At 43.8% G+C, this 26,730-nt stretch overlaps 1 protein-coding gene across 5 annotated transcripts in view; it reads left to right on the top strand.

Annotated features, from left to right (window-relative positions):
• Nucleotides 1-25,741, top strand: part of ogdha (oxoglutarate dehydrogenase a) — a 42,940-nt gene extending 17,199 nt beyond the window's left edge. For 2 of the 5 annotated variants that reach the window (XM_040155919.1, XM_040155918.1), the window contains 19 exons: nt 9,431-9,546; nt 10,490-10,644; nt 10,811-10,957; nt 11,069-11,159; nt 12,326-12,505; nt 13,577-13,705; nt 13,797-13,976; nt 14,076-14,228; nt 16,023-16,125; nt 16,594-16,722; nt 16,944-17,094; nt 17,887-18,014; nt 18,179-18,357; nt 19,311-19,382; nt 19,875-20,000; nt 21,073-21,145; nt 21,235-21,398; nt 22,336-22,490; nt 22,593-25,741. In XM_040155919.1, the coding sequence (XP_040011853.1) occupies nt 9,431-9,546; nt 10,490-10,644; nt 10,811-10,957; nt 11,069-11,159; nt 12,326-12,505; nt 13,577-13,705; nt 13,797-13,976; nt 14,076-14,228; nt 16,023-16,125; nt 16,594-16,722; nt 16,944-17,094; nt 17,887-18,014; nt 18,179-18,357; nt 19,311-19,382; nt 19,875-20,000; nt 21,073-21,145; nt 21,235-21,398; nt 22,336-22,490; nt 22,593-22,713 (2,552 nt within the window). In that variant the 3' untranslated portion in view covers nt 22,714-25,741. The remainder of the gene's footprint in view (nt 1-9,430; nt 9,547-10,489; nt 10,645-10,810; nt 10,958-11,068; nt 11,160-12,325; nt 12,506-13,576; nt 13,706-13,796; nt 13,977-14,075; nt 14,229-16,022; nt 16,126-16,593; nt 16,723-16,943; nt 17,095-17,886; nt 18,015-18,178; nt 18,358-19,310; nt 19,383-19,874; nt 20,001-21,072; nt 21,146-21,234; nt 21,399-22,335; nt 22,491-22,592) is intronic. The other 3 variants (XM_040155917.1, XM_040155916.1, XM_040155915.1) reach the window with 2 other exon arrangements.
• Nucleotides 25,742-26,730: the final 989 nt, after the last annotated feature.

The following is a 26,730-nucleotide window of genomic DNA, read 5'->3' as shown; positions in this document are numbered from 1 at the left end:
CGATGCATGGTAATTGATTTCCAGCTTCTCGTGTAAATGAATTGAAGATTTAAATATGATATATGATCATTTAAATCTTCTGAGTTAAGTCTAAAGGCTCTGCCTTCCCTGATGAACCAAGATTCGAGTTATGCAAAATCACAAATAGAGAAATCCTGATGGATTATGAGAGACAACATGTTCCTTTGTTAATCATTAGTACAGTTAACTCAGATCAAGTCATTTTTACCAGAATGCTGGTCATGAAACAAATAAAACCTAAACACTGGGAGTAATAGTCCACCCTAATTGGTTCTGTTATTCTTCAAGGTGGTGGACCAGATTCATTTCTGGATCACCCGGGCAGCAAGAGGACTTGAAATGAGGCAAATAAGAGGCACTCGCCAAGTGTGTTTACACACTATTGTTTTCTGTATGTTAACATCGTATTCTTGATTCAGAAATCTGAATATGTAGCTGGAGTGCTCCGATAGAAAGGGAGATACTGTGGCTTCTAAACACCTGGTCCAAGTTTCTGTTTGCTGCTCGTCATATTCACAGGTGCATCTTTGACTGAAGTTACAATACATGGTAGTCTGGTAAAACAAAAACTACTAAAAAAGATGCAAGGTGCAATTTTTCCCCAAATAATTTCTGCCTAGTGTTTTATTCTTTGACTGTTCTTTACTCCTGTGGAAACTGTGTGTTTGATTTGGGTTGTAGGGGGTTTCAGACATTGAACCAGAGTGGAATATCCCTTTAAGACCTCAGTACACAGGAGGCATTCGGCGGAAATTCAGAAAGGCACGTTAGACAAAAATATACAGCTAAATGTACTAAAAATTAGTTTCTTCAGTCTTATTGCCCTTTTCCCTCCAGTTATGTGCGTAAAGCAGGTGTCTACTGTGTCCATTAGTAGTGACAAACTGCTGCTTCAGTCCCTCTGACGTCCTGTGAATGTCTCCTGTGTGTACTGGTTGTAGTCAGCTTTGTAAGCTTCGAGCTTCTGATCACACCCTGCTCTGTCCAGTAAACAGTAGAAGACCTTTGATAGAAGAGTTATAGTTCAGAAGACTTTAGTTTAAGTGGAGCCTACGAGGTGGCACTAGAAGATTAATTTTTGCTGTGGCCAAAACAAAGATTAAAAACTAAAAACATAGGCATGTTTAAAAAAAAAAAGTCAGGCCATTATACTCAGTTTTTTTGAAAAAGATACTATATAATGTATTATTAAATTAAATTGAACTAAAATGTTTGAAGACATCAGTTAATCTACATCCAGGCAGCTCTGTTTTCATGCTTTCGCAGATACTCGACGCATCTGTTAACGTCAGAATAACTCAGCTTGTGTATCACGTGGACCTTTTACCATTTACACGTGTCTCTGGTGAACCGCAGTTTCTGATACGGCTGTGAGTAAGAGGGAACAGAGCCTTAAAAATGGTAACATCCAGCCAGTGGAGTTGGGAATTAGAAAAAAATTGCAAACTCTATACAATCAACAAATGTGATTTTGATTCCTGCTGAAGGCTTAAAAATGATGACGGAATCACCTTTTTTTTTTTTTGGTTTACATTTCCCTCAGGCTGAAACATCAACATTATTCCAAATGACCTCTCATCATTAGACAGAGTCAAGAACTGAGATAGATTATATAGATCGGGTGCTTAATTAATCCCAAAAGGGAAATTGCACTGTTACAGCAGTAGTTCACACACATCACAAAACAGCTGGAATTTTGGATTATGTATATACATATTGAGTCACCAACATGCAACATGCAGTGTCAGTAAAGGTTAAACAACAGGGGAATCAGTAATATAATAGATGACGTGAGATTTATTGTGGACCATGTTAGCAGCTCTCAGTTGTGGCCATGCATTTAAAAAAATAATCTTTGCCGTGTCACCTGCTGGGTTCTCCCAAGTTTGTCCTGCAACACTGGCTGAAGTTTTTCTGTTTGTATCTCACAGTGTGAAACCTCCCACTCGTCTCCTTTTACGCTGACGTGTGTCGATTCTGTGGTAACAAATCATTTGCTTGTAGCGTGACGGCTTTGTGGTAAATTAAATAAAGAAAATGTTACTTTTTCATTTGTTGCTTAGGTTTTCCAAATGATCAGACTTCAAAGCATCTCTCAGGTGTATTTTCCTGGCTAAATAAAACGATAAAATCAAATAAATATAAAATGAAAAACGAGTGCGTCTCTCAGAGAAAATGTTCAGCCTGTGTTTTTTAGCCATCTTAGCTTTATTAGAGGCAGTGTGAAGCTTCTGTCTGTATTAGTTTGAAGCAGAGCTGGACTGAGCTGGAGATTGTGTTTCTCTTCATCTTTCTTTCTCTGCGTCTCCATTGGTTTTGATCTCTGTCTTTCAGCTCTTCCTCTCTGTTTTCTGCTTATCTCCCATGTTTTGGGAACTTTTTAACAGTTTTAGCCTCAGTGTGAATTGAAATAAGGAGAAGATTTAGCAGCACTAACACTACTGTAGCTGTAACATACAGCAGGCAGTCTAACCAGCTGAGCAGGTGGACACTCTGCTGCTTTTCTCTCATCTATAAATCCACTGCTGGTTTTCTAACAAGCACTGCCGCAGCGTCCAGACAACTAACTGTATGTTTCAGTCAGCTTTTAATGTTCTGTTTTTATCCTGCAGATCAACCTGGTCTGTGTGTGTAGTTTCTTTCGTTGTTGTCTTTGATGGACAGAAACGTTTTTTTAAGAAACACTTTCTGTAAAACAGGGTTGATGGCTGGAAATAACAGCACTACTAAGGCTCACCATATATATATATAATATAATATAATATAATATATATATATATATATATAATATAAAAATCACTCACCAAGTTCTTTATTAGGAACACCTGTACACCTGTTTATTCATGCAGTTATCCAGTCAGCCAATCATGTGGCAGCAGTTTAATGCATAACATCCTGTGGCTACAGACTTTGACTGTGACGTGACTGTTGGTCTGAGTGTTTGTGAAACTGCTGAACTCCTCTAGAGGAGCTGACTGAAAGGCTACGGTGACTCAGATAAACACTCTTTACAACTGTGGGGAGCAGAGAAGCTTCTCAGGATGAACAACATGTCCAACCTTGAGGGGGAAGGACTACAACAGCAGAAGACCACGTCAGGTTCCAGTCCTGTCAGCCAAGAACAGACACCTGAGCCTGCAGTGGGCACAGGCTGCACCAACACTGGGCAGTTGAAGACTGGAAAAACGTAGCCTGGTCTGATGGATCTGGATTTCTGCTGAGGCAGCAGCTGGTCGGGTCAGAATTTGGCATCAACAGCATGAATCCATGGACCCAACCTGCCTCGTGTCAACAGTCCAGACTGGTGGTGGTGTAATGGTGTGGGGGAGGTTTTCTTGGCTCCACTTTGGGCCTTAATACCAACCAATCACGGTCTGAATGCCACAGCCTGTCTGAGTGTTGTTGTTGACCATGTGCCGCCCTTCGTGGCCACAGTTTACCATCTTCTAATGGCTACTTCCAGAATGACAGTATGGTGTTCCTAATAAAGTGCTCGCTGAGTATAGAGTTTCTGAATTGCACTGCTTTACATAAAACAGCAATAATAATCTTCTGCCACATTAGCGACACCATGAGGCTGTAATGTTCATTACAGAAAACCAAACTGTTTTATGGATGAAAAATTGAGACACAATTTTTCTGTTCTTAGATCTTCTCTGCCAGTGCAGCAAAAATCTAAAAAGTTCGTTCTGAAGGTGGCGCTAGAGGAAAGGTCATGTTGTGCTTAATAACACTGTACAACATATTTACACATACACGTGCAAATCATTGACAGGCAAATTTAAATATGATCATGAATGTATTTAAAACTACTGAAGATATATGATTACAACTATGCTATTAAGCATTTGACAACTGTTATGAATTCCTCATAAGGAGAAGTTGTAGTTGCTCCCAAAGACATTAATAAACTCTTTAAAAATGTCCTTCAACTGTTAAAAACTACACTATACAGTGTATAAACCATTTAATTATTGTTTATGAAGAGCTTATAGATGCTAAATAGAATAAAGTGTCTCAATAAAACAAAGCGTTAGAATATTATATATATATATTATATATACGTCCTTTATCGTGTCCTTGTGACCTTTCAGCATGTGAACATGCGTTATGTAAAGTGCTGTGAATGTGTGTTTCAGAGTCAGACTGCCACTCACTGTTAGGTGTCGGCTGCAGACGGAGCGGTAAAGATCAGAAACCTGTTTGTGCCCGTGGAGCTGTTTTGTGAAAAAAGCCTTGGCTGCGACATGTTTTTATTAGAGATGAAGCGTGTCGTCCTGTTTAATTTTTCCTCTCCTCCCTCACCACCTCACCTGTCGTAGGAGGAAGAGGAGGAGGAGGAGGAGGCAGCAAGGAAAGTGAATGAGAGGCTGAGCAGCGATCGATGTCCGATGTCCTGCCTGCTGTGTTTAGAGAAGCTCTGCTTTTTGATTGGCCAGCTTTTTTCAGTTGAGTGGTTGGTGTGTTTCTGCTGTGGATTCAGCTTGACAGAGGAGTTTCATAACCTGTGTCAGTTTTCTGATTGGCTGAATCAGCTGTCACTTTGCACAGCTCAGCCCTCTGATTGGCAGTTTGAGTCTTTTCTGCTCAGCGGGTGCAGCTGGAAACTTTTAAGGTCGTTGAGTTGTTGGATTAAAGGACTTTTAAGGAGGGATTCTAAGCTGGTTGATGTATTTCCCCCAACATCACTTTTATGACATAAACACACAGAAAATGCATCTTTCTACTTTCTCTCTCGATCTTTCCTCTGCCCTTCGTAACACCTCCTCCCCTAACTGTCCCATAATCAGTTTGAAGTTGCAAAATGACCGATTAAGTGCCCATAACCCTCCACCATGTCGCTCATCTTCCCGCTCATTCATCGCCGCTGCCATGAACGCATCGCCGCTCTCTCTGTGGTGAAGTGGAGCTTTTTTCAAATTTATGTTTTATGAAAATTTCAAACGAGCACAAAACCCCTGTTCCTCTCAGGTTGTGGACACTTCACCTCTGTCCTGTCCTCCAGGAGACCAGTGCTGATATACAGGGGTCAGCAGAGGTCAACTAATCATCAGGGGGCTTGTAAATGTAGAGGATGTTGGTCTGGGTGGCATCAGTCCAGAGAACAGGAATCTGCATCAGAGCCAGACCAACACAGGGTTTTAAGGCTGATGCCGATTTCAATAATGGAGGGTTTAAGAAAAAATCTGCGGGGGGGGTCGGGGATCTGCTTTCAAATAACAAACGTGTCTTTGTATAATTCAATACAGTTCAAAAGCAGCACAAAGTAGAGGTCTGAAGAGACCCGATCTGAAGGGGACCCCCGAGCACGGTCAGACCCCGAGCCGAACAGACCCGAGGACAATCGGACGCGAACCAGATTTGTGGTCGACCCGTACAGAGAGAGAAGTCAAACACAGGCAGCAGCACGATGATCTGTCGGTTAATTTGATAAACTAACGAACAACTGCGTAGGCGAAAGAGCAGCAATATAATAATAATGTCCTAAGAGTAAACGTAACGTCATAGGACTAAAATCATTTGTTGATATGCTGCAAAGATAAATTCACATAAATAATTCAAAGTCCTGTTTCCACCTCCTGCACCAGCAGTAAAACATATTGTAGCCAGCGCGAGGACTGATTTCTCTAAAATAAGCTCTTCTCGCCTCAAAACACAAACAGCTTTCTCACATTGTAGCAGGAAAAATGAGACTTTGGAGCTGCACGTGCTGCTTTGCCCTGCGCAGAATTCTTGCAACTCGGTTACTTTCTGAAGTTACCAGTTTGCAGGTACTTAGTTAGTTTCAAAAAGTTTACAGACTTGTTAGCTGAATCTGAAGGCTGATATCTCCCCCAGCAAATGTTTTAGTTGGCTCTCAATGTGATCTGTCATCATGTAGTTTCACTTAGACACACACCTTCATAGATTATCTTTAACTATTGGCAGCGCTCACCAGGGTCAGTGCAGCTCGGGTTCAAAGTACAACAATAAACTTGTAGCACATCATCAGCACCAGGAAAAAACACACGTGCACAATAATGGAGGAGGTTCTCGCAAAAGCTGTTACTCTGCAATAGTGTGAACTATTGGAAACTGGTTAAGTTTGATTTTCTTCAAGACCTGCTTTCAAACCAATCAACACACCAGTATTTCATTTAACTTGATGTTTCCAAGGAGCAAAAGTACACAGTAACCATCTTTGAGGGTAGGTGTCACTTTATGACAGAAAACCTTCCATAGGAGCAGCTTTTCTCAGTGTGCATTCTGTGTTCTGCTGCCATCCAGACCCACTCCTCAACATTCATGAGACTGTTAACAAAGGGACCAGAATCAGTTTAAAATGCACAGTCGAACCTCCCGACTCAGCATCACGGTCCAGAAAACGTTGGCCTCCAGCTCTGGTCTCATCTTTTTCTGTCTTCTTTGTTGTTGAAAACAAGATTTGACATTTTGATCCTGTTAATCCACTCACCCTGGTTCTGTTCTTTTAACGGTTTGTGTAACAAAATCTATACAACAACTCAGACAAACTACAGACTTGAAAACTGGTTTATAATTCTTTAGATACAGAGATTTTTCTGTCTCCAAAAATCTACGTTTTGCTGCTGAAAGTGCTAAAAAAAAAAAAAAAAGATCAGCTAAAGTTTTGTGTAGTTCTGTGATGTTTCTGGACAACCAGCAGCAGTTTCTGGGGGATCCCGGACGTGCAGCAGCTATCTGAGAAGCTGCCTCTGCATTGTTATCAAAATCTAATAGAAGCCTGCTGTTGCCTGGAAACATGAGAGTAGATCTGGTGTTGGCTGCTATAGTGCCCGGAACAATCATCAGCCCCTTTCTAATGTGCTGACTAAAGATAAAAGCTGATTAGATCTGCAGCCGAATGAACAGTGAATCCCCAAAAGGACCTGTAGCTTCTGAAGACCCGAATTCACCGACCTGTGGCTGATCACACAGTTTGGAAGCCCAACTAGGCTTTCACACCAAAAGCACAAATGCAACACTGCACAGAGCGTCCAGTTCAGTTCCAGCATTATTTATTCATTGGGACACTTTATTTCTGATTTTCTTTTGAGTTAAAACAGACAATAATCACAAACAGTGGACAGCTCAACACCACCACCACCCTCCAATCCCAATAGTACAGGGAAAAAAACAACACGGTAAATCAATAATTAAATAAGTAATAAATCCATAAGTAAGAAAAAACCGAGGGAGAAAATGATTGACTGCATCTAACAGATATATTATCATATTGTCAGCAAAATTAACGTCCAGACGCTATCACACTAAAATGTTATTTACAGGTTGCAATTCTCCACATGGGCGGTGAACGGCTGTCAGGTTTTATGAAACTTGGCAACAGATCCCTCAGTGAATCTACCTCTCTCTGGCTGAGTAAAGGTGGCTGGAGTTTCATCCTCCCACTTAAGCAGAGTTAGTCAGTCACACGGGCAATAGAGTTTCTCTTCCAATGGATTTTACAGCCAGAGTTCTTCTAAATTGAACCCGTGGCCCCAGATGCACTGATGTCCGCACCACGCCTCTATTTACAGGAGGCGGACATTATGACCTGTGGGGTCTCCTCACAATCAAAGCTCTGGTTACATTCAGTGTTACTCACCAAAACTCAGCGTGTGTGTCCTAGAGCTCAAATAAACGTGATAAATATATTTCCTATCACATAAAACACTTAGGAGGCTGATTTTTCTTAAAAGTTTAAAACGTGCACCGTGTTCATCCATGTTCACTGGCTACAGTCTTCTTCTTCCGGCCTTATCTCGGTGCACTACTGCCACCTGTAGATCGGTGGAATGGTGTGACAAACAAAACGTGGACCCGCTCATAGACAACCAGCTCCATAGCTGCTAGAGGTCAACAGCTACACAGGGGACCTTTACTGACAAAATAAGAAATCCCAGGTTGGAAAATAAATATTGTGATCGTTTACATTCACATACAGTCTTTAGCATCCTAGTGCTGCTTTATTGGATTATCTTCAGCTATCTAGTACAAAGTATTTGCGTTTATGCTTTTGGTGTGAAACCAGTTTAGGTTCTACTAACTTGTGAAGAGCACTGCATTTATTATAGATGATGTTTTTGAACATTTATAGACAAAACTATAAAACAAAAAATTCAGGGAAGAGGAGGTGAACACCCTTTTTTAGTGAGGAACAATTTCAGGAAATAAAGAATCTTTTTTTTCTTACATAGATATTTCAAAAGCCGAAGAGGATTTATTGAACAGGCCAGCACACCTTCCATCCTGGAGGTTCATTTTCTGGTGCCACACCCCCTCTGCCTGTCACTCTGACTCACATCTGATTATTAAATACTACATATCTGATGGACACTGGCCTTCAGAACTTAACTTTTCAGCTCACAGTTCAGTCTGATGTCAGAAAACGAATTCAGCAGCAGGAAGTTTCACTGTGAGCCAAGTTTAACACAGAACTAAACCCAGTGTCACCTGTTAAAGGATCAGGCTGCTGTTATTCTGTAGTTTTCTTCTTGTCAAGAAATCCCATGCGCAGACCCAAACCAACAATGGGTTGGTCCGTCTCAACACTTTCCGGCATAAATCTCGAAAAACAACTCACAGATGCATTGTCTCAGTAATCCTCTAAAAAACAAACAGGAGGAAACCGTGCATTTGTCGGGGACTATGTTCAGCGGCGGATGAATCCACATCTGGTGCTGTAGTGTTTGTGGCAGCAGGACGGTGTGTGTGTGTGTGTGTGTGGGGGGCTGAGTCTGAATAAACTACAGTGTGTGTGTTGATGGTGATGAAGGAACACATGACCCAGAGCAACAGTGTGACTCACTGATGTGTTTCTAGTGGAGCTCTGAGGCTCAGAGGGATCAGATACATCAGGTTGTGATACACACACACACACGGGACCCGTTGACAAGAAGAGAAATATAGAATAACAGCAGGTTTATCCTGAGCTCTGTCATGTCTGGTTTGATGTGTGAACGCGCTGATTGGCTCAAATTAATGACACTAACAATGTCTCTCCTTGCCTCTGTTTTTATTTTTTATTTGTTCTGGACCCCACAACTGATCCTCACCCTGTCCTGCTTGTTGTAAAAACCACCAAACCTGCTGCTGCACCACAACCACAACCTCCATCACTGAATAAAACTACTGTTCCTGCTCCTGTCTGCATGTTTAATGTCTGTCTGTGGTTTGAACAAATGTCTGGCTCTTACTGCATATTCTCCATGTGTGTTCATGATGCATTTTCATTCATACCTAACTCACATGTGCATGTTTTCATGTGTCCATGGACTGTGCGTTTCTGTGCATCTTTTTGGCATCCACTCCCTCCATCCTTCAACCTCTCCTCACCTCCTTCCCTCTTCTTTGTTCTCCCTAAATCCCTCCCCCTCCCCTCCTGTCCTGTGGTGCATCACGGGATGTGTAGGCTTCTACGGTCTGGATGAGTCTGACCTGGACAAGGTGTTTCGCCTGCCCACCACCACCTTCATCGGAGGGTCAGAGAGCGCCCTTCCGCTGAAAGAGATCATACGGCGACTGGAGGTAAACGAAGACACCAGTCTGAAGGGGACTGGCTAAAAAAAAGAAAACAAAAACTCAGTGCATCACTTTGACTGAAAATAGCCTTTTCAACATTTTACACATCATTCAAAAAACGCCACATTTTTGTCCTTGGTCTGGAGCGACAGGTGTCAGATCCGTGACCCTGTTGCTGTAGACTGATAGACTGATGCTGCCGATGAGGTTTGACCCGAATGCAGAACAGAAACATTCATCGTAAATTTCTTCTCAGTTTATCAACGTTGTTGTGGGATTTAGGTTTTTTTTTTTTTTTGTGCTAATCTTCAAGAGGGTTTTATCACCCAGTCCCAGGCCCAAAAAGCCCAGGTTCACTTGATTAATTGGTTGTTGGGCATTTAAGTAATTGGTTAATTTGTTTGGGACAATATCTAAGGATAAGTTAAGTCCCATATCAGCTGGGCCCTGCGTTACTACCAACCACAAACTGATTTACATATACAAAACTTTGGAGATGGTAGTTTTATTCCTGCATAGAAGTACTTGTTGGTTTCGGGTGTCTGGACATAAAATGAAGGTTGGGGGGTCAATATTGACCCCAAAAATAATTTTCTTTTTCCCCTTCCAAGACCCCAAACAAGTCTATACCATGTTTCAACAACATTTCCTTGTTCCAGTTTAAAACTTAAATTAAGTCCAAATTGCCGTATTTTTTGGTCAAATTTGTGTAATTAATGTGTGTATAAAAATGTTTCTTGACGCCTCCGCGCCGGCCTCAGCCGTGGCTGGGGCCTGAAAACAGTGCTCCCCTTTTTGATTTATTAAATGGAGAATCCAGTTTTGAATCGACTTTTAATGGAATTGAATCAAATGGTAGGATTCCCAGGGATTCCCACCCGTTCCCGCACAGATCATACTCCTGCCTATTCTGCTGCTGACACTAACTTTGTTGTGTATGTGGGTGCAGATGGCGTACTGTCAGCACATCGGAGTGGAGTTCATGTTCATCAACGACCTGGAGCAGTGTCAGTGGATCAGACAGAAGTTTGAGACTCCAGGAGTGATGCAGTTCACTCTGGAAGAGAAGAGGACTCTGCTGGCCCGCATGGTCCGCTCCACCCGGTAAACACCGCAACACACCACCACCAAGACCTCAAGTGGATGATGAAGTGAACACGCACCGCTCTGTGAGACAAGGATGGTGTCACACCGTCCGTCTGAACCTATGATTGAAAGGAAGTGTTAGTTAGAACATGTTATTAATCTGTGGGTGTGTGTGTGTTTCCAGGTTTGAGGAGTTCCTGCAGAAGAAGTGGTCTGCTGAGAAGCGTTTTGGTCTGGAGGGATGTGAGTCTCTGATCCCTGCCCTGAAAACCATCATCGATAAATCCTCTGAGAACGGAGTGGAGAACGTCATTATGGGCATGCCTCACAGGTAACACGCACGTTTACACATAAAGACACACACACGCACAGGTTTCATCCCTCCCTAGTCCCTCCTAGTTTGTATACACACCACTCCCCTCTCTCTCTGTCTCTCTCTCAGGGGTCGTCTGAATGTTTTGGCCAATGTCATCCGCAAAGAGCTGGAACAGATTTTCTGTCAGTTTGACTCTAAACTGGAGGCTGCTGATGAGGTAGTTGAACTGCTCTCATTACATGGATAAAATCATGCTACATGTGTAATTTTAAATTGTGATATTGTCATTTATTGTGATATAGCAAATATTCTGGAAAAATAAATGGAGTAACTGTTGATAGACATAACCAGTCTTGGAAGCAGGTATACTGAGGTCCAATCAGCTCCGGGTCCGACACAGCTGGGAACCAAAGGCAACTGTTGTCTCTGTTTGGTTAATCTGGTAAATTACCACCTGACAAAAGAAAGTGAATCATCGCATATGTGCAAAATCATATAACAACCCAGTATTGACATAATTTATTCCTCTTCATTGTTTAGCAGCATTGCCCAACTTGGTCTAATACAACCAGACATAAAAATTTGAACCTCTATATCTTTATCAGATTTGACTCTGGAATATTTATCAGTATAAGAATCTAAAATGCCGTATTGGGTAGGCCATGTTGAGCACTGAACTTGTACGCTCATGTATCAATGTATTGGTGCACAGAGTTTCATAAAGAATAGTTTGTAGCTTTAGCACATATTTATCTCTCAATATTGATTGGCGCTGCCATCCTGTATCCGTTCTCGAGCCGGTCAAGCTCCCAGCACCGCCGTCGGGAATCAGAACAAGCACTATCGGTTGATGCTCCTGCGCATCAGAGGGCATCTACGTGAAGGTCAAAGTTTCCCCCAGTTCAGCCACTGGACGCCTTCGAAGTCCCTGAGTCTCAGCAGACGCCACGAACATGTGCAGTGAGGCTCGATTGCTGCCGTCATTGTCTACGTGCGGACAGGGACCAACTGAGGACATTGTGAAGGACTAGCGTTAGCCTGACCAGACAGACAGCGGTTAGGTGTCTGTGTCCCCAGAGGTTCACACAGTGAACAAATTACAGCTGTAGCATCACCTGTATGTGGTTTTATTTAGGTCTAGACCTGCTCTACATGAAAAGTGCCCTGACACGACCTCTGTTGACTTGGCGCTGTATAAATAGAATAGAATTGAATTGAATTTGATTTAGTTATTGTTGTTGTAAACTTATTCTCCATTAAAGGAAAGTGTGTTTGATATTTTCTTTCTTTCCATTGATGGGAACTGCTGTTTATTTTCTGGGGACTCCCCGACAGTCTGAATCCTGTTTCTGAACAGACCTCTGCGGTGGTTTTCCTCCTCAGGGCTCTGGAGATGTGAAGTACCATCTGGGTATGTACCACCGTCGTATCAACCGAGTGACAGACAGGAACATCACCCTGTCTCTGGTGGCCAACCCCTCTCACCTGGAAGCCGTGGACCCCGTGGTCCAGGGGAAGACCAAGGCCGAGCAGTTCTACTGTGGAGACAACGACGGGAACAGGGTGAGCCGCCGCAGCGCACCGCCGTCTTCTCGCACAGTAAACTGCATTTTCTCTGGGCAGAGAGTCACCGCAGCCACTGCTGCATCAATCTACAGCGCATGTTGAAAACCCAGTAAGATCAACTGTGCTGGCTGCTGATATTCACATGAAGTCAGAACTCCCCCTTTCTTTCTGTTGTCCCTGTGGTCTGTACTAAGTTTTTTTTTTTTTTAACTTCTTGAAGATCTGCGTCATTGTTCTGGAGCATCAAACTTCAGCCATCTTCCTCTCATACTTTGGCTTGGCTGACTTCATCAGGTTAACGTTGCCAGACATGGGGTCGGTTTTGCCTCCTAACCACTGGTTTACCACAGAGTAAAACTTATTAACCTAATTGTTCCGATCGTGTTTTTTGACCCAGACTGAGTCCTTTAATATTTGGTATCTGCTGAGTCCAAACCGCAGGTCCTTGTTTCAAAAATATTAAATTGATCAGCTTCAGGTATTGATCGATGAATAAAGGTTTAACTAGAGAAGACTACTCAAACCGACGTGACGCAATCATGTCATCAGCCGAGGGGTCCACATACTTTTTCCAACCTACACTGTGAATATTTGAATGATGTTTTCAATATGGAAAAAAACAACACAATGATTTGTGTGTTATTAGTTCAAACAGATTGTGTTTGTTCATGAGATCTGAACAAATTTTAAGACAAATTTCTACAAAAATTGAGAAAATTCCAAAGGGTTCTCTCACTTTTCTTGCCACTGCATGGTTAGACTTAAACTGATTGTTAATCTGATCATTTTTCTTCATGTAGATTTGAATTTGCATTTTAGGTCATATTACCCAGTCCCAGATCACTGTGGCAGGGCTCTGGCAAAAAAAAAAAAAATACAACACAGGATTCTCAGGAACAGAAGAGTTAAATCTTGCTCAGTTTTTGCTTCAGGGCAGTCCAGTGTCATATAGCAACACACTGCACTGGCCGATAAAATACATGCGAGCAAGCGTTCGAGGTAGATTACCTTGTAGTTTGTGCTACAGCTTTGTTTTTGCACTTCTCACTGGTGTGTGTGTTTGGGCAGGTGATGTCCATCCTGCTCCATGGAGACGCAGCGTTTGCAGGTCAGGGTATCGTGTATGAAACCTTCCACCTGTCTGACCTGCCGTCTTACACCACACACGGCACCGTGCACGTCGTCGTCAACAACCAGGTAACAAACGCGCAGAAAACACAAAATAGTGAAGACTCCATCGAATGTCTGGGTGACCGAGCTGTAACGTGTCCTGTCGTTATGTCCCCAGATCGGTTTCACCACAGATCCTCGTGTGGCCCGATCGTCTCCGTATCCGACCGACGTGGCTCGAGTCGTCAACGCTCCCATCTTCCACGTCAACGCCGATGACCCCGAGGCCGTCATCTACGTCTGCAAGGTGGCTGCTGAGTGGAGAGCCACGTTCAACAAGGACGTGGTTGTCGACCTGGTCGGTGTTTTATCTGTTCTAGTAAAAACCCTGCAGCAACGTGTGACTGTGAGCAGTGGAATGAGATGCGCATTTACCTGTGTGTGTGTGTGTGTGCAGGTGTGCTACCGTCGGATGGGTCACAACGAGATGGACGAGCCGATGTTCACGCAGCCGCTGATGTACAAACAGATCAAGAAGCAGAAGCCTGTTCTGCAGAAATACGCTGAGAAACTGATCGCAGAGGGAGCTGTGAGCCGCCAAGAGTACGAGGTAAGACGCAGGAAATTGCTTTTCTGACAGACACGTCACTTTGGCTGGGAGCCTCGGTCTGCGTCGCCCACTTCCCGTGTCCTCTGACTAACCCCAAAGAAGAAACAAATCCCTGGGGACTCTGTGACGTGACAGAAACACTACAAGCGTCAGAGATTGTAGACGAGTTTTTCTAGTCAAGGGAGAGCGACATAAAACCTCCCCACTGTCTTTCCAGGACTCTGCTTTTCTGACTCCTCAGTATCTGTTTTTTTTTATTCCAAGTGTGTTTAGAGAAGAAGGTTTTACCCAGCACAGTCAGAGGTCGTTAGGAAAGTGATGCATTATTGGTTTTGTTGTCTGTCTATGCCAACACACTGGAACTGAAAAGAAAGTTTCAGGTTGAGTTTGAGCGTTTAAATCCACGGCAGTGTCCCTATTTTATAAGTAGTCCCACTGTGACTGGACCAAAAGTTGTGAACGTGATACATCAGGATCACCTGCAGGGAATTCTTCAAATTTGGCACAAACTTTCAAGGTCAAAGGTCAAGGTCACTGTCACATCACAAAATGCATTTTTGGCCATATTCCAAGAATTCGTACGCTAATTGTGATAAAACACAGTTAATACCTTTTATTAAATTCCTTCAAAGTCTTCACATATTATGAGTCTGGACAGACGTAAACTACGGCTTGACTGGTTGGTGGAGGCAAACAACCACAAGGCTGTGATTCTAGTCTTTTCATGATTCTTTCTACAACATTTATCTGATTGATTTAGTTAATTAACAAATTTAGATTTTTACAAACAAAACATAGGAAGAGCTTATAAACCTAATGTATAGAAGTAGAGCTGAAACGAATCGTTGATTAATCGATTGGCTGTTTGAATAAACATTAACCAGTAACAGTTTTGATCATTGTTTAAGTCGTTTTTCATGTAGAAATGCCAAATGTCTCATGGTTCTAAATTTGAATTACCGTTCAATCACCAGAGCAATTAGTCGTTAGAAACATCCCTATTGTGAAGGTGTCACTGTTTTCTGAAGTTTTACAAACCAAACAGTCAATGGAATAGATTACTTGGAACGTAATCAGGAGATTAATCCATAAGGAAAAAAATCAGTCACAGTCATATATAAAATAGTTTAAAAAAAATCATCTTCATCACAACCAGCCACAGTAAAATGCTGCTGACACATGGATGCATCAGTAGTGATAATCTAATGGTGTAACAGTCACTGGGGACATGTTTCTGAGTCAGTTACTTTTAATCCTGTAAATATGTTTTCCTGATTACACTTAAATACTTTTACTTGTAACGGAGTATTTTTACAGACTGATATTAGTACTTTTACTTCAGTAAAGGATCTGAATTCTTCCTTCGCCACTGTCTGCCGGGCATGTACGACCTCCAGCTTCAGTTTTTGCCTGGTTCTTGGGCCTATTAGGGGGAAGCTTGTATAAAGTTACTATCCCATTACCTCCGTCGTTGCATGATCATATCTTATTTAAATAATTTGGAATTATGTGTAAACATTTGTCTCACTGAGGTTTTTCGGTGTCCCCTAGAATAAATAACTGTATGTTCAGAAGAATTACTAGTAGTGGTAACTATAAAATACAGTTTCTTAATTTTTTTGTGATTTTGTGTCATGTAAATAAAAGTGACTTAACAACAGAGGACGATGTTATGACCCAGCCCTGCATTGTATCCCATTTTTATTTGCAACACACGCACCAAACAGCACCGCTTGCGTTGGATGTGGTTCCGGTGTCCTCAGACAATCTGTTTGCGTCTCTCTCTGCCCGTAGGAGGAGATCGCCAAGTACGATAAGATCTGTGAGGAGGCGTACGCACGCTCCAAAGACGAGAAAATCCTCCACATCAAGCACTGGCTGGACTCCCCGTGGCCCGGTGAGGATGGATGTGTTTGTGTCTCTGCGTCCAGCTGTTACTCCTCGGTACAGCTTCATTAGAAATCTGAAAGATCAGAAACAGATGTGATAACTAGAGGCCTGATTGGTACATCCCAGGAAGAGCGTATTAGAGAGTGTCAGGATCTGAGACCTGCTTCACTAAACTTGCACCATTCAAGCTTCAGTCTTCAATGCGAGGTCTCCTCAAAACAAACACTGTATTTGAACGTTAGAACTCTGCCGGATTTGTCTTGACCCTCCTTTGTGAGATGTGACGCCAACACCGGTTCTGATTCGGCCGTAAGACGTACTCACAAATTGCCTTTGTGCAGCAGGTCCCTGGGGGTCTCAGGTCTGGGTCAGGATCTGGTCTCAGTCCCCCGGCTGGGAAACGAACCATGCACGTCAGGCCGTTTTCCCGGTTCCCTGCGAGGTTGTTGACATTTTGATCTGTTGTTGTCTTCAGGTTTTTTCACTCTGGACGGACAGCCAAAGTCTATGAGTTGCCCCTCTACCGGTCTGACTGAAGAAAACCTGAACCACATTGGACAGATGGCCTCATCTGTCCCTGTGGAGGACTTCACCATCCATGGAGGTCTGCCACAGTTTGAATGCTTTATTTGAATCCACTAGTTATGTTCAAGTATACAGGACAAAGTTATTTAAATCGACACAAAGTTTAAAACATCACACGTTGAAACAAGCCAGTTGAGACCAGCCCTGACAACACGTGGCTTTTTCTAACCGGGAAGTCATATAAAATAAATGCATCGCGGCCATATTCAGGTACTTGATGGCTGCGTTTTGTTGCTTCAGGTCTGAGTCGCATCCTGAAGGGCCGAGCTGAGATGGTTCGTAACCGGACGGTGGACTGGGCTCTGGGAGAGTACATGGCCTTCGGATCGCTGCTGAAAGAGGGAATCCACGTCAGACTGTCGGGACAAGACGTGGAGCGAGGGACATTCAGGTAAACAGATCGGCCTTTTCCGCTGTAGGAACTTAACGACCTGTAACTTAAGGTTCATCCATTGTCTCTGGTTCAGCTTTTGTTTCTTACATTCTCTCCTTGCTTGGGGGGGAAGTTTCTGAACCTAGATTTGGTCTCTGTTCAGGAGGTGAAACTAAATCCAGGTTTCAGGGTTTTTTTGGGGGGAAACAAGTGCAGCACCTGGTTTAACGCCGGATGTGTGCAGCTCAACCCTCGGAGGAACTGCGTTTCAGTATAAAGGTGATATTCTGATTCAGAATATCAGGCGTGTGTTCTGCTGCAGTGTCCGGAGTACTGGATCAATCATATGTCCCACTATTGATTAGGAAGCAGAGGTATTTTCATGTAACGTTTCCAGTAGTAGTAGAGCTCTTTTTCCCACCTAGTAGCAGGGCAGAGCAACCAAATGCTGCATAACTTTGTTTAATTTTCTCTTGAACAAAAAAATAAATACATCGACTGATTGCAGTGCATCCTGTGAACTGTTCGCCACCAGATTCTTCACCATCACCTCCCCAACTGCACTCTCCTGAAAAAACAGTTAATGAAAATGATGACATTCGTCCCGGAGTCACCTTTTCAGTCACTTCTAACAAAAATGTTCTATTTAGTAAAACACGGAGGAAACACAAACCGGAACCTTCCAGGTTCTTACAGGATCAGGCTACATGAAGCTCCAGGTTCCTGGAGTGGAAAAGAGCTGAGGGAGAAAATCCAGAGTCCGGTGTTGTGAAGTCGTCCCGCAGACTGATGCTTTTTGTCTCATTTCAGCCACCGACATCACGTCCTCCATGACCAGAACGTGGACAAGAGGATCTGTATTCCCATGAACCACCTCTCTCCCGACCAGGCGCCATACACCGTCTGCAACAGCTCGCTGTCTGAGTACGGAGTCCTCGGTCAGTCAGTATACAAGCTTTTTTTTTAACTGTTTCCCTGAAGAGTTTTTTTCCCTGCCGGTCGTTGAGCTGGTTTCTTGTGGATTAAACGTAGAATTATTTTGTTTCTCTATGCTTTGAGTCGGGTTTCTGTAGATTTATCACGGTAACTTCTGTGTCTGCAGGTTTTGAGTTGGGTTTTGCGATGGCGAGTCCCAACGCTCTGATCCTGTGGGAGGCCCAGTTTGGAGATTTCCACAACACGGCTCAGTGCATCATCGACCAGTTCATCTGTCCCGGTCAGGCCAAGTGGGTCAGACAGAACGGCATCGTGCTGCTGCTGCCACACGGCATGGAGGGCATGGTGAGGACAACACACACACACACGTCAGAGTTATAAGACGAGCCCGATGCAATCGGCAAGGTGAGGAGGAGCCAGGAGCCAAAGGAAGAGAGAGACTTCACCGGATTAAGCTTTTAAAGGACCAGTTTGAAGCATTCAGGGGGATCTATCGGCAGAAAGGGAACATAATATTCATAGTTAGGTTTCATTAGTGTATGATCACCTGGGACTAAGAATCGTTGTGTTTTCGTCAGCCCAGAATTAGCCCTTCATATCTACGTAGGGAGCGAGTCCTCTTCCACGGGGCCACCAGGTTGCGCCACCATGTTTCTACTGTAGCCCAGAATGGACAAATTAAATACTGGCTCTGGAGAGGACCTTAGTGTTTTTACGGTACCTGAAGGCCACCGTCGGTTCTCCTACATGCTTGGGAGCGGAGCCTCGAGGGGAGGGGTGTTCAGTCGGTTGCAATCCGCACCCTCACCACTAGGTGCCACTAAAACCTATACGCTGGTCCTTCCAACTTTTTTTAAAACCGTCTGCGTGTCGCCCGAAGGACAGAGTCTGTGTGTCTGAAATAACGAATGAAGACATTAGATGTTGGGTACAACCTTCACAGAGAGTGAAGATTGAAGCAAACGTTAATACAGCAGAGGAAGGTGGCTCAGATGACACAACCGCCACGGCACATTTAACCGTTGGGAAGTTACTCATGACTTTACTCTGTGTTAGAGACGTTGTCTTTTATTTTCACCACCGGTCTCATTTCTCGCATTTCTTCATCCACGGATTCAGTGTGAGTGCCGTTCGGAAATAACCCGGATGACAGAGATGTGAGGCTGTGAATGTGACAGAACGGCGCCGCCCGGTGGACAGTTCAAACCATTAGATTTGCTGATTGTTGCTGGTGGTTTGAGAAGTTTGTGAGGATTTGATGCGAACGGACTGACTGTTGTTTCTGTTTGTGGTTTCAGGGTCCAGAACATTCTTCAGCTCGACCAGAGAGATTCCTCCAGATGTGCAATGATGATCCAGATGTCATGCCTGTAAGAGACACACACACACACACGCACAGCATGTTAACTTCTAATGAGGCTTCAGTAATTCAGACTAAAATGCTGTTATCAGGTTAAAAGAATCCTGTTCATTCTTATTAAGCTAATTTGGTTCCTTGAAAGCATTTTTAAGGGATTGTTTTGTTAATCCTGGATGAAGTTATCTCAGGTCCACAGTTTAAATGAAGGCAAAATGAGTAGAGAGTTGAAGCTACGATCAGTAGTAATCATGTGATCACAGGTACATGAGGCAGGTGTGTTAGAAACTCGGCTGTCATCCTGCAGATCAGCAGCGGTGCAGCTCTCCACAGCAACGGTTCACTCGTTTTATTGTCCTAACATCAGACAAGGAACTGCTGATCAGATTTTGTTGCTGGTTGTCATCTTCGAGCCAAACAAACCGAGATTCAGACGTGATGCGAAATAAATTAGGGTGAAGAAGTCGGTTTCAGCCGAGCTTGTTTCTCCCTCTTCCTCTCTCAGAACATCACAGAGGACATTGCGGTGCGTCAGCTCTACGACTGTAACTGGATCGTGGTGAACTGTTCATCTCCTGGAAACTACTTCCACGTTCTCAGACGACAGATTCTCCTGCCGTTCAGGAAGCCTGTGAGAGAGACACACACACACACACACACGTTTTACTCCATGGTCTTTTCTATGTAGTCAGAAGTTTATTATCCTGAATGGAAACTGATTTGTGGTGAATTCCAAGACATAATACACACATGAAAGACCCACACATGATATTCAGGCAGAAAGAACCAATAAACAGTATCTAATAATACTACAGAGCACCAGCTGTTGTGCTGATACAAGTTCTAAGACTCAGATGTGACACACACAGGTTTTTCCTCTTGTTCACAGACTTGTTATGGCTGTACAACATTAGTGTGTCACCAGCAGGCTGTGGGATCAGGGCAAACGTCTCCAGATTCAAATTTAAAAGAAAAACTGAGCAGAAGAATTTTTAAGCAGCCAAATAACTTAAAACCAAAACAAAGAGAGAGGTCAGAACAAGATACAATAAAAAGTCAAATAATCTAAAAATGGAATTAAGTACCTAGTTCCTGAACCCTAACATACACTGAATAGAGCTGGGCAGTGTGGCCAAGAAATAAAACCTCAGCTCTTCTCAAGCTCGGGTTGATTTTAAATTGTTTTTGTCTTCAAAATGCAACAGGACCAAAACATAATTGAAATAACATTTTGTACAACTTCATGTGTAAGATAGTTGTGGCATTAATAATAAAAAACCTGCACCACCTGCAAGGCTTTGCCTTTGTTTTGTTTTAGTCTTTGTTCTGCACGTTAAAAAATACAGGCAATTCAACACAGGTACGAGCCGTCAGTACCAGATACTTCAGCTGAGTAGAGAACAGACAGGATATGTAATAACAAGTTTCAGTTAATCTCCTGCTGTTCATCTGTGTGAAAAAAAAACAACTAAAAAACCTTTTCATCGTGCAAAAAACAAATTGAATTAAAGAAATCATTTGATACATCACCCAACTGAAATTAAAACACACATTCATTATGATCAAGGTCAGATAGTAAAATATTTACCTGGGGGTCATGACTTGATCATCACTGACTCTCTCCCCCATAAAGTTTGTTTAAGGACTTTTATTTTTTAAAGCCAGAATCATCTCTATGACAAACTTCCTGTTCGTCTCTGCAGCTGATCGTCTTCACTCCCAAATCTCTGCTGCGTCACCCAGAAGCCAGATCCGGCTTTGACGAGATGCTGCCCGGTAACATTACTGCTCTTAGGATTTTTTAGTAGCTGTACAGTTTTAAGACATAAAAAGGTCTCAGTCCTTTCTCTCTCTCTCCTCTCCAGGAACTCACTTCCAGAGGTTGATCCCGGAGGGAGGCGCGGCGTCGGAGCGTCCGGAGGAGGTGAAGAGGTTGATCTTCTGCACGGGGAAGGTTTACTACGAGCTGACCAAAGAGAGGAAGAACAGAGGGATGGAGGGGAACGTGGCCATCGCGCGCATAGAGCAGGTACAAGGACGGAAGTACTTTTTTCTCGTTTTCTGGAAATTGGGTTTGAAAAGTGGGAGTGGTCTTATGTTTGAGGACGAGGACAGCGTCAGATGTTCTTTTAGAATGGAGAGAGAGCCAGTGTAACACCGTCCTCTGCGGAGAGTGCAGATTGTTGCTAAGCTAGCAGTTGTTTTCAGTCTGTTTATAGTGAGCCTGCCGGAGTCAGTCGGCACTTGGTCAGCAAACACCTGCAGGAGTTGGGACGTGGCACGAGCCAGTTGGAGATCTGACCTGACCGAACCTACTCAGGCCTGATGAAGCAGAGTAGAATTTTAGTCTGTCAGCGCTTTTTCCTGAACTCCAGCTCTATTTAGTCGTGGATATTTCATGTTTAGAGTCATTTTTTAAGGTTTTGGAGACCAGTTCAAACTCTGTGGCGATGCCCAACAACCAAAAGGGCAAAAAGGCTTGTTCTTGTCCTCTTCAATAGAAAAACGTGGTGTTCAAATTTGTGACATGATGCAGCTGTCGATGGTCTCTCAGAACTAGTTCGTTAGATGTGCTGTTTGACCACATCTGAAATCAAACCTGGAAGGCTGAGTGAACGACTGGCCTTTGGGGGGTGTTTTCAGACAGTCTCTCCTGCAGGACGTTCATAGGGTTGGAATCAGCTGCTCACGTGAAAATGGACGGAAATAGTTGTGTAAAGAATGAAAAGAGAGAGAGAGGTTGAAACCCTGGCTCCTGTCACAGAGAGAGGTGGCTGTGAACGCCGGGTCATCGGTTTCAGAGAGTTCCAGAAACGGCCGGGGACACACACAGACACACACACACAATCAGATGTTTGACGCTGAAGGCGTAAGAGCGCGGAGACAAAAACGAACGTAAGATAATTACAGGCAGCAGATGAAAAACAGCTGAATTTAAAACATCTTTCGTCTCCTTCTCCCCCCAGTTGTCTCCGTTCCCGTTCGACCAGGTGAAGGCCGAGTCGGAGCGATTCTCCAACGCTGACCTGGTCTGGTGTCAGGAGGAGCACAAGAACCAGGGTTACTACGACTACGTGAAGCCTCGCATCAGGACCACGATCCAGAGAGCCAAACCTGTCTGGTAATAACCTTCACCATCATAAGCATGTTTCAACCTGATGATCAGCCAGTGACAGATCAGTTCACTGTGACCTGTGTGTGTGTGTGTGTGCGTGTGTCTCAGGTATGCTGGCAGAGAGCCGGCAGCAGCTCCGGCTACAGGAAACAAAAACACTCACCTGATGGAGCTGCGGCGTTTCCTGGACGCCGCCTTCGACCTGGACGCGTTCAAAGATCAGCAGTAAACCTGTGACCTGCAACACCTGGAATAAACCCTCACCTGTCTCACCGCTGACCCCCGACCCTCCTGGATTCAGACACACACTCAGACTGCATCATCAGCGCACGCACACACACAAACACACACACACACACACACACACACACACACACACACTGTAAAACTGTAGTCTGTAAATTCTCTGTACTACTCAGCAAATACTGCACAGGCTGCAAACATCATCAAGTACTGCAAAACTACACAGCGGATCCCAACTACAAATAATCCCCCGACAGATTAACACTGAGGTCAGAGTCTGTAGAAATCGTTTCAGTCAAACACAGCAGCAGGTAGCCTGAACAACCAAAACACACCAATTACAGCGGAAGTTTGACACCTTGTGTTCCTCCTTTTTACAAAATAGGAAGCCGTTCACTGTGTACTGCTACTGTAGCGTACTGCCAGTATTAGTACACAGTGTTTTAGGGCTGTCACTTTATAGTTTAAATGTGGACGGAAAAATTTAAAACGTGAAGAAATCAGTGAAAACGCGAATTTAAAGGATGTGAAATAATCTGTCTGATTTAAATGTCGGCGGCGATCACGTCGTCTAGCAGATATCTCCCCTCTCAGCCGATCGATTGGTCTGGATCTGGAGACACAGATCCATATCCTCTACATGTAAGATGTCAGAAAGTAGTGAGATGTTGAACAGACATTTCCCACCGGCAGATTTTCAGTCTATAAACCAGAGGAAAACACTGGAGAAGCCGGAAGCACAGAGAGACAAGTGATTCATCGACTATCAGAATGATTATTTATCTGCAGCGACTCACTCTTTAAAAAGATGGTCAGTGATCAGTTGGATCAGATCTATCAATGAACCGGTCTGTGGCAGGCCGCCATAAACACCAGCGGAGCGGAGCCTGTTGGAGCAGCACAGTAATCAACGCGCTGGCCCGTATGCTCGGCTGTCCACATACTTTTGGCCACCCGGTATAGTTTTGGGCTTTAGGTTCAAGTTCCTTCAAAGTGGCCATTGACAGCCCTGCGGTGTGTCCTGGGTGGTGTCAGTGTGTAGTGTGAATGTGGGACACGCGGTGCAGCGGCCTGACACTGGATGTGCACAACTTCTGCAGTACTGTGTTAGTAGTACATAGACGTATTGAGCAGTACAGTAGGGAGACTCAGCGCGCCGTCCGAATACTGCGTGGACGGCAGCAGCGTCAGGCTCAGCTCCTCCGCCGGCAACGCGACTTTCTGAGCAACAAGTCGCCTCGACATGGACGCGGCAGTTTCGGATTTCAGATGTAGTCTCACTGTGTTGCTTTGTTCACAACTGGGACTGAGGATCGTTCGATTTGTTTGTTGATTAGTAACTTAAGCGTCTGACGATTGGTTCAAATACAGAGCGACTTTTTCTGAAGCTTCACTTTGAAAAATATAAACCTGGTTTGTTTTTTGTTTGTTTTTGTTTAAGAGAATTAAGAGAAGAAGCCGAAGCTCTCGGATGTTACATGTTCTCACACTGGAGGCCACGTGAAGCAGGAAGAATCCGACTCATAAAGGAACAATAACTCGATCAGTTTGATAAGTTTGATGCTGCCAAGATTCAGGTCTGGACGATAAATATTTTGACATTGTTTTGACGTGAGAAAAGAAAAACAGGTGATTTTATTGAGGGAAAACGTCTTATTTCGTGTCCTTTGTGTCTAAAAAAAAACGGCAGTTTGAGCAGTTTAACTTTCATTTGCGCATTCATTTGTTATTGATTGATAAAAATCAATCGATTTATGTGCAGTTTGAGAACCAGGGGCTCTAAGCACAAGCAGCCATGAAGAAACTTCACCTGAATAAAATTGGCAAATTTTTGAATTAGGTCTGGCACTGTAGGATCAGCTTCTGCCGGCTTCCGGACCATCTTTGATGCTCCGTGCTGCGGAAACATTTCCGTCGGGACCCAGGAGTTGCTCCAGAAGTCGTCGAGTGTCTCGTGACGCTCGGGTCGAGGCATGAGGCAGCTTTTAGGGGCAACGCGCAGGTTTACTGCAACCTGAAGGAAAATGAAGAGTTAGATGATTTTTTCTTTGTTGAGGCGACGTTGCTCCACAAAAAGTTGCATCCAACCATCTGACGGAGTTGAGCCTGAGCCTGAGCCTGAGCCTGAGCCTGAACCTGAACCTGGCCCTTCACGACCTTTGACCTGTCAACATATGCACCTTCCTCCGTCCACACACACACACACACACACACACACACACACACACACCCCCTCTCCTCCAGCTGTGTTATATAGCAGCAGATCAGCAGTTATCACGAAGCAGATGAGAAAACAAACAAAAGTGACACCTCTTGTTTCCTCTCTCTCATCTTCATCCTCGTCACTCTTTCCAACATCATCTTCACCTGAAACGTTGCAGGAAACACTTTCTTTTTCCCTTTTTCTTTTTAATGTCTCGTTAGCATAGTTAGCGCTCCCCCCTGGAAACCAGTGCGGAGCGCAGCTAGCTGGGAGAAGTGAGAGCGACGTTGGAGGATTGGCGTCACTGTCACTTCAGCAGGTGGAGGCGTTTTGGCCTTTCAGCAGGTGCGTTCGCTCGTTAAGGAAAGTCTGTAATTAGTCACCACGGTAACGCTTCAGTCGCACACTGAGGTTTTATTTTATTCATCTTTTATTTTGGAGGGGTATTTGGGGAGTAAAATGGCGGCGGTCTCCCTACATGAACTCAACCAAATGCACTGCTGAAGATTATAGTTTAACCCCTCGGCTTCTGGCTCCCTCTCCGCTCCGGCCAGCGTTTACCCTGTGCCAAACTGGATCGGAGCGCCTCATCTTTTGATTCTTTTTCGCCTCGAGCAGCTGAATGAACTGTCGGCAGGGGGGAAAAAGTCTCCTGGTTTGAAGCAGACAGAATAAACGACAGCAGAGGATGAAATCAGCTGCAGGTAGCGTTCTGGGCTTCTGTGCGACAAAGAAAATGATTTATTTATTTTCATAATAGGGGATTGAATTTTTCTTCATTATTTTGCTTCATTCAATAAAGAAATACTGTATGTACTGAAAATCTGCCCCTTCTGTCCTGATTCGGATTTGCACATCACTGTGATTGGTTACGGACATTTTTCTTTTCTGCATCACTTTTAATGACAAAACGAAAGACCGGTTTTATTGTTTCCAACTTTGTAAGAATTCAATTCTCCAGCCCAACAGCTTTAAACGCACCACATGATCCTCAAACCTCCATTTTCTTCCGATTGATGATGAATACTCTCAATGCTTTAGGTCTGTAGTGTGTCCCTTCGGCCGCCATTTTGCGGCAGCGCTACTTGAATTGGAAAAGTCTCTGGCATTTCCTCCACCGACCTCTGACCCCGTGTGTTAGGCGGTTGAACCACCGGTGTCTGATGATCAGTCAATGACGTCATTAGAAATTATCCTTGGCAGCGTCTGGGAGGTTCTGATCCAAAACGTGATTATGGATATGAATGAATTCGTTCACTTGGAGAATCATCACCTCCACTGGTTTCTATTCACACCAGTATGACCATCAAACTGGTGTCAGATTTTATTTTGTGTCAGAGTAAAAAATCTCACTTCTGCTTTTCACTTTTTTCACTTTTCATTCACTTTCTCCTCCATTTTTTCTTCCCTCTCATCCCTCCTTCCTCATTGGTCTCCTTTGGTTTCTATCTTGTCCTCCTCCTTTATTCACTTCCCTATGTCTCTCTCTTGTGCTCTCCCTCTTTCCTCCCTCTCTTCCCTCCTTTTTTTCCTTTTTCCTCTCCCTCTGTCCGTCCACCCTTTTCATATCGACTTCTTTGTTCCCTCCTTCATTTGTCTTTCAACACTCCTGTCCGTTCTATCCTCTTCCCTTGTTTCCTTTCATTCTTTCCTTCCGTTCCTCTGTCCTTGTCGTCCTCCACTCTCTCTATTCTTCCTTCCTTCATTCTTTCCCTCTGTCTTTCCACCTTTTCTGATCTCTTGTTGAATTCCTTTGTTCTTGTCCTTGTACCTTCTTTCATTTCTTCGCTCCTCCCCCCT

This window comes from Xiphias gladius, chromosome 19 (assembly GCF_016859285.1).
Source record: "Xiphias gladius isolate SHS-SW01 ecotype Sanya breed wild chromosome 19, ASM1685928v1, whole genome shotgun sequence".
Taxonomy (NCBI): Eukaryota; Metazoa; Chordata; class Actinopteri; order Istiophoriformes; family Xiphiidae; genus Xiphias; species Xiphias gladius.
This window is presented reverse-complemented; position numbering and strand designations above follow the sequence as displayed.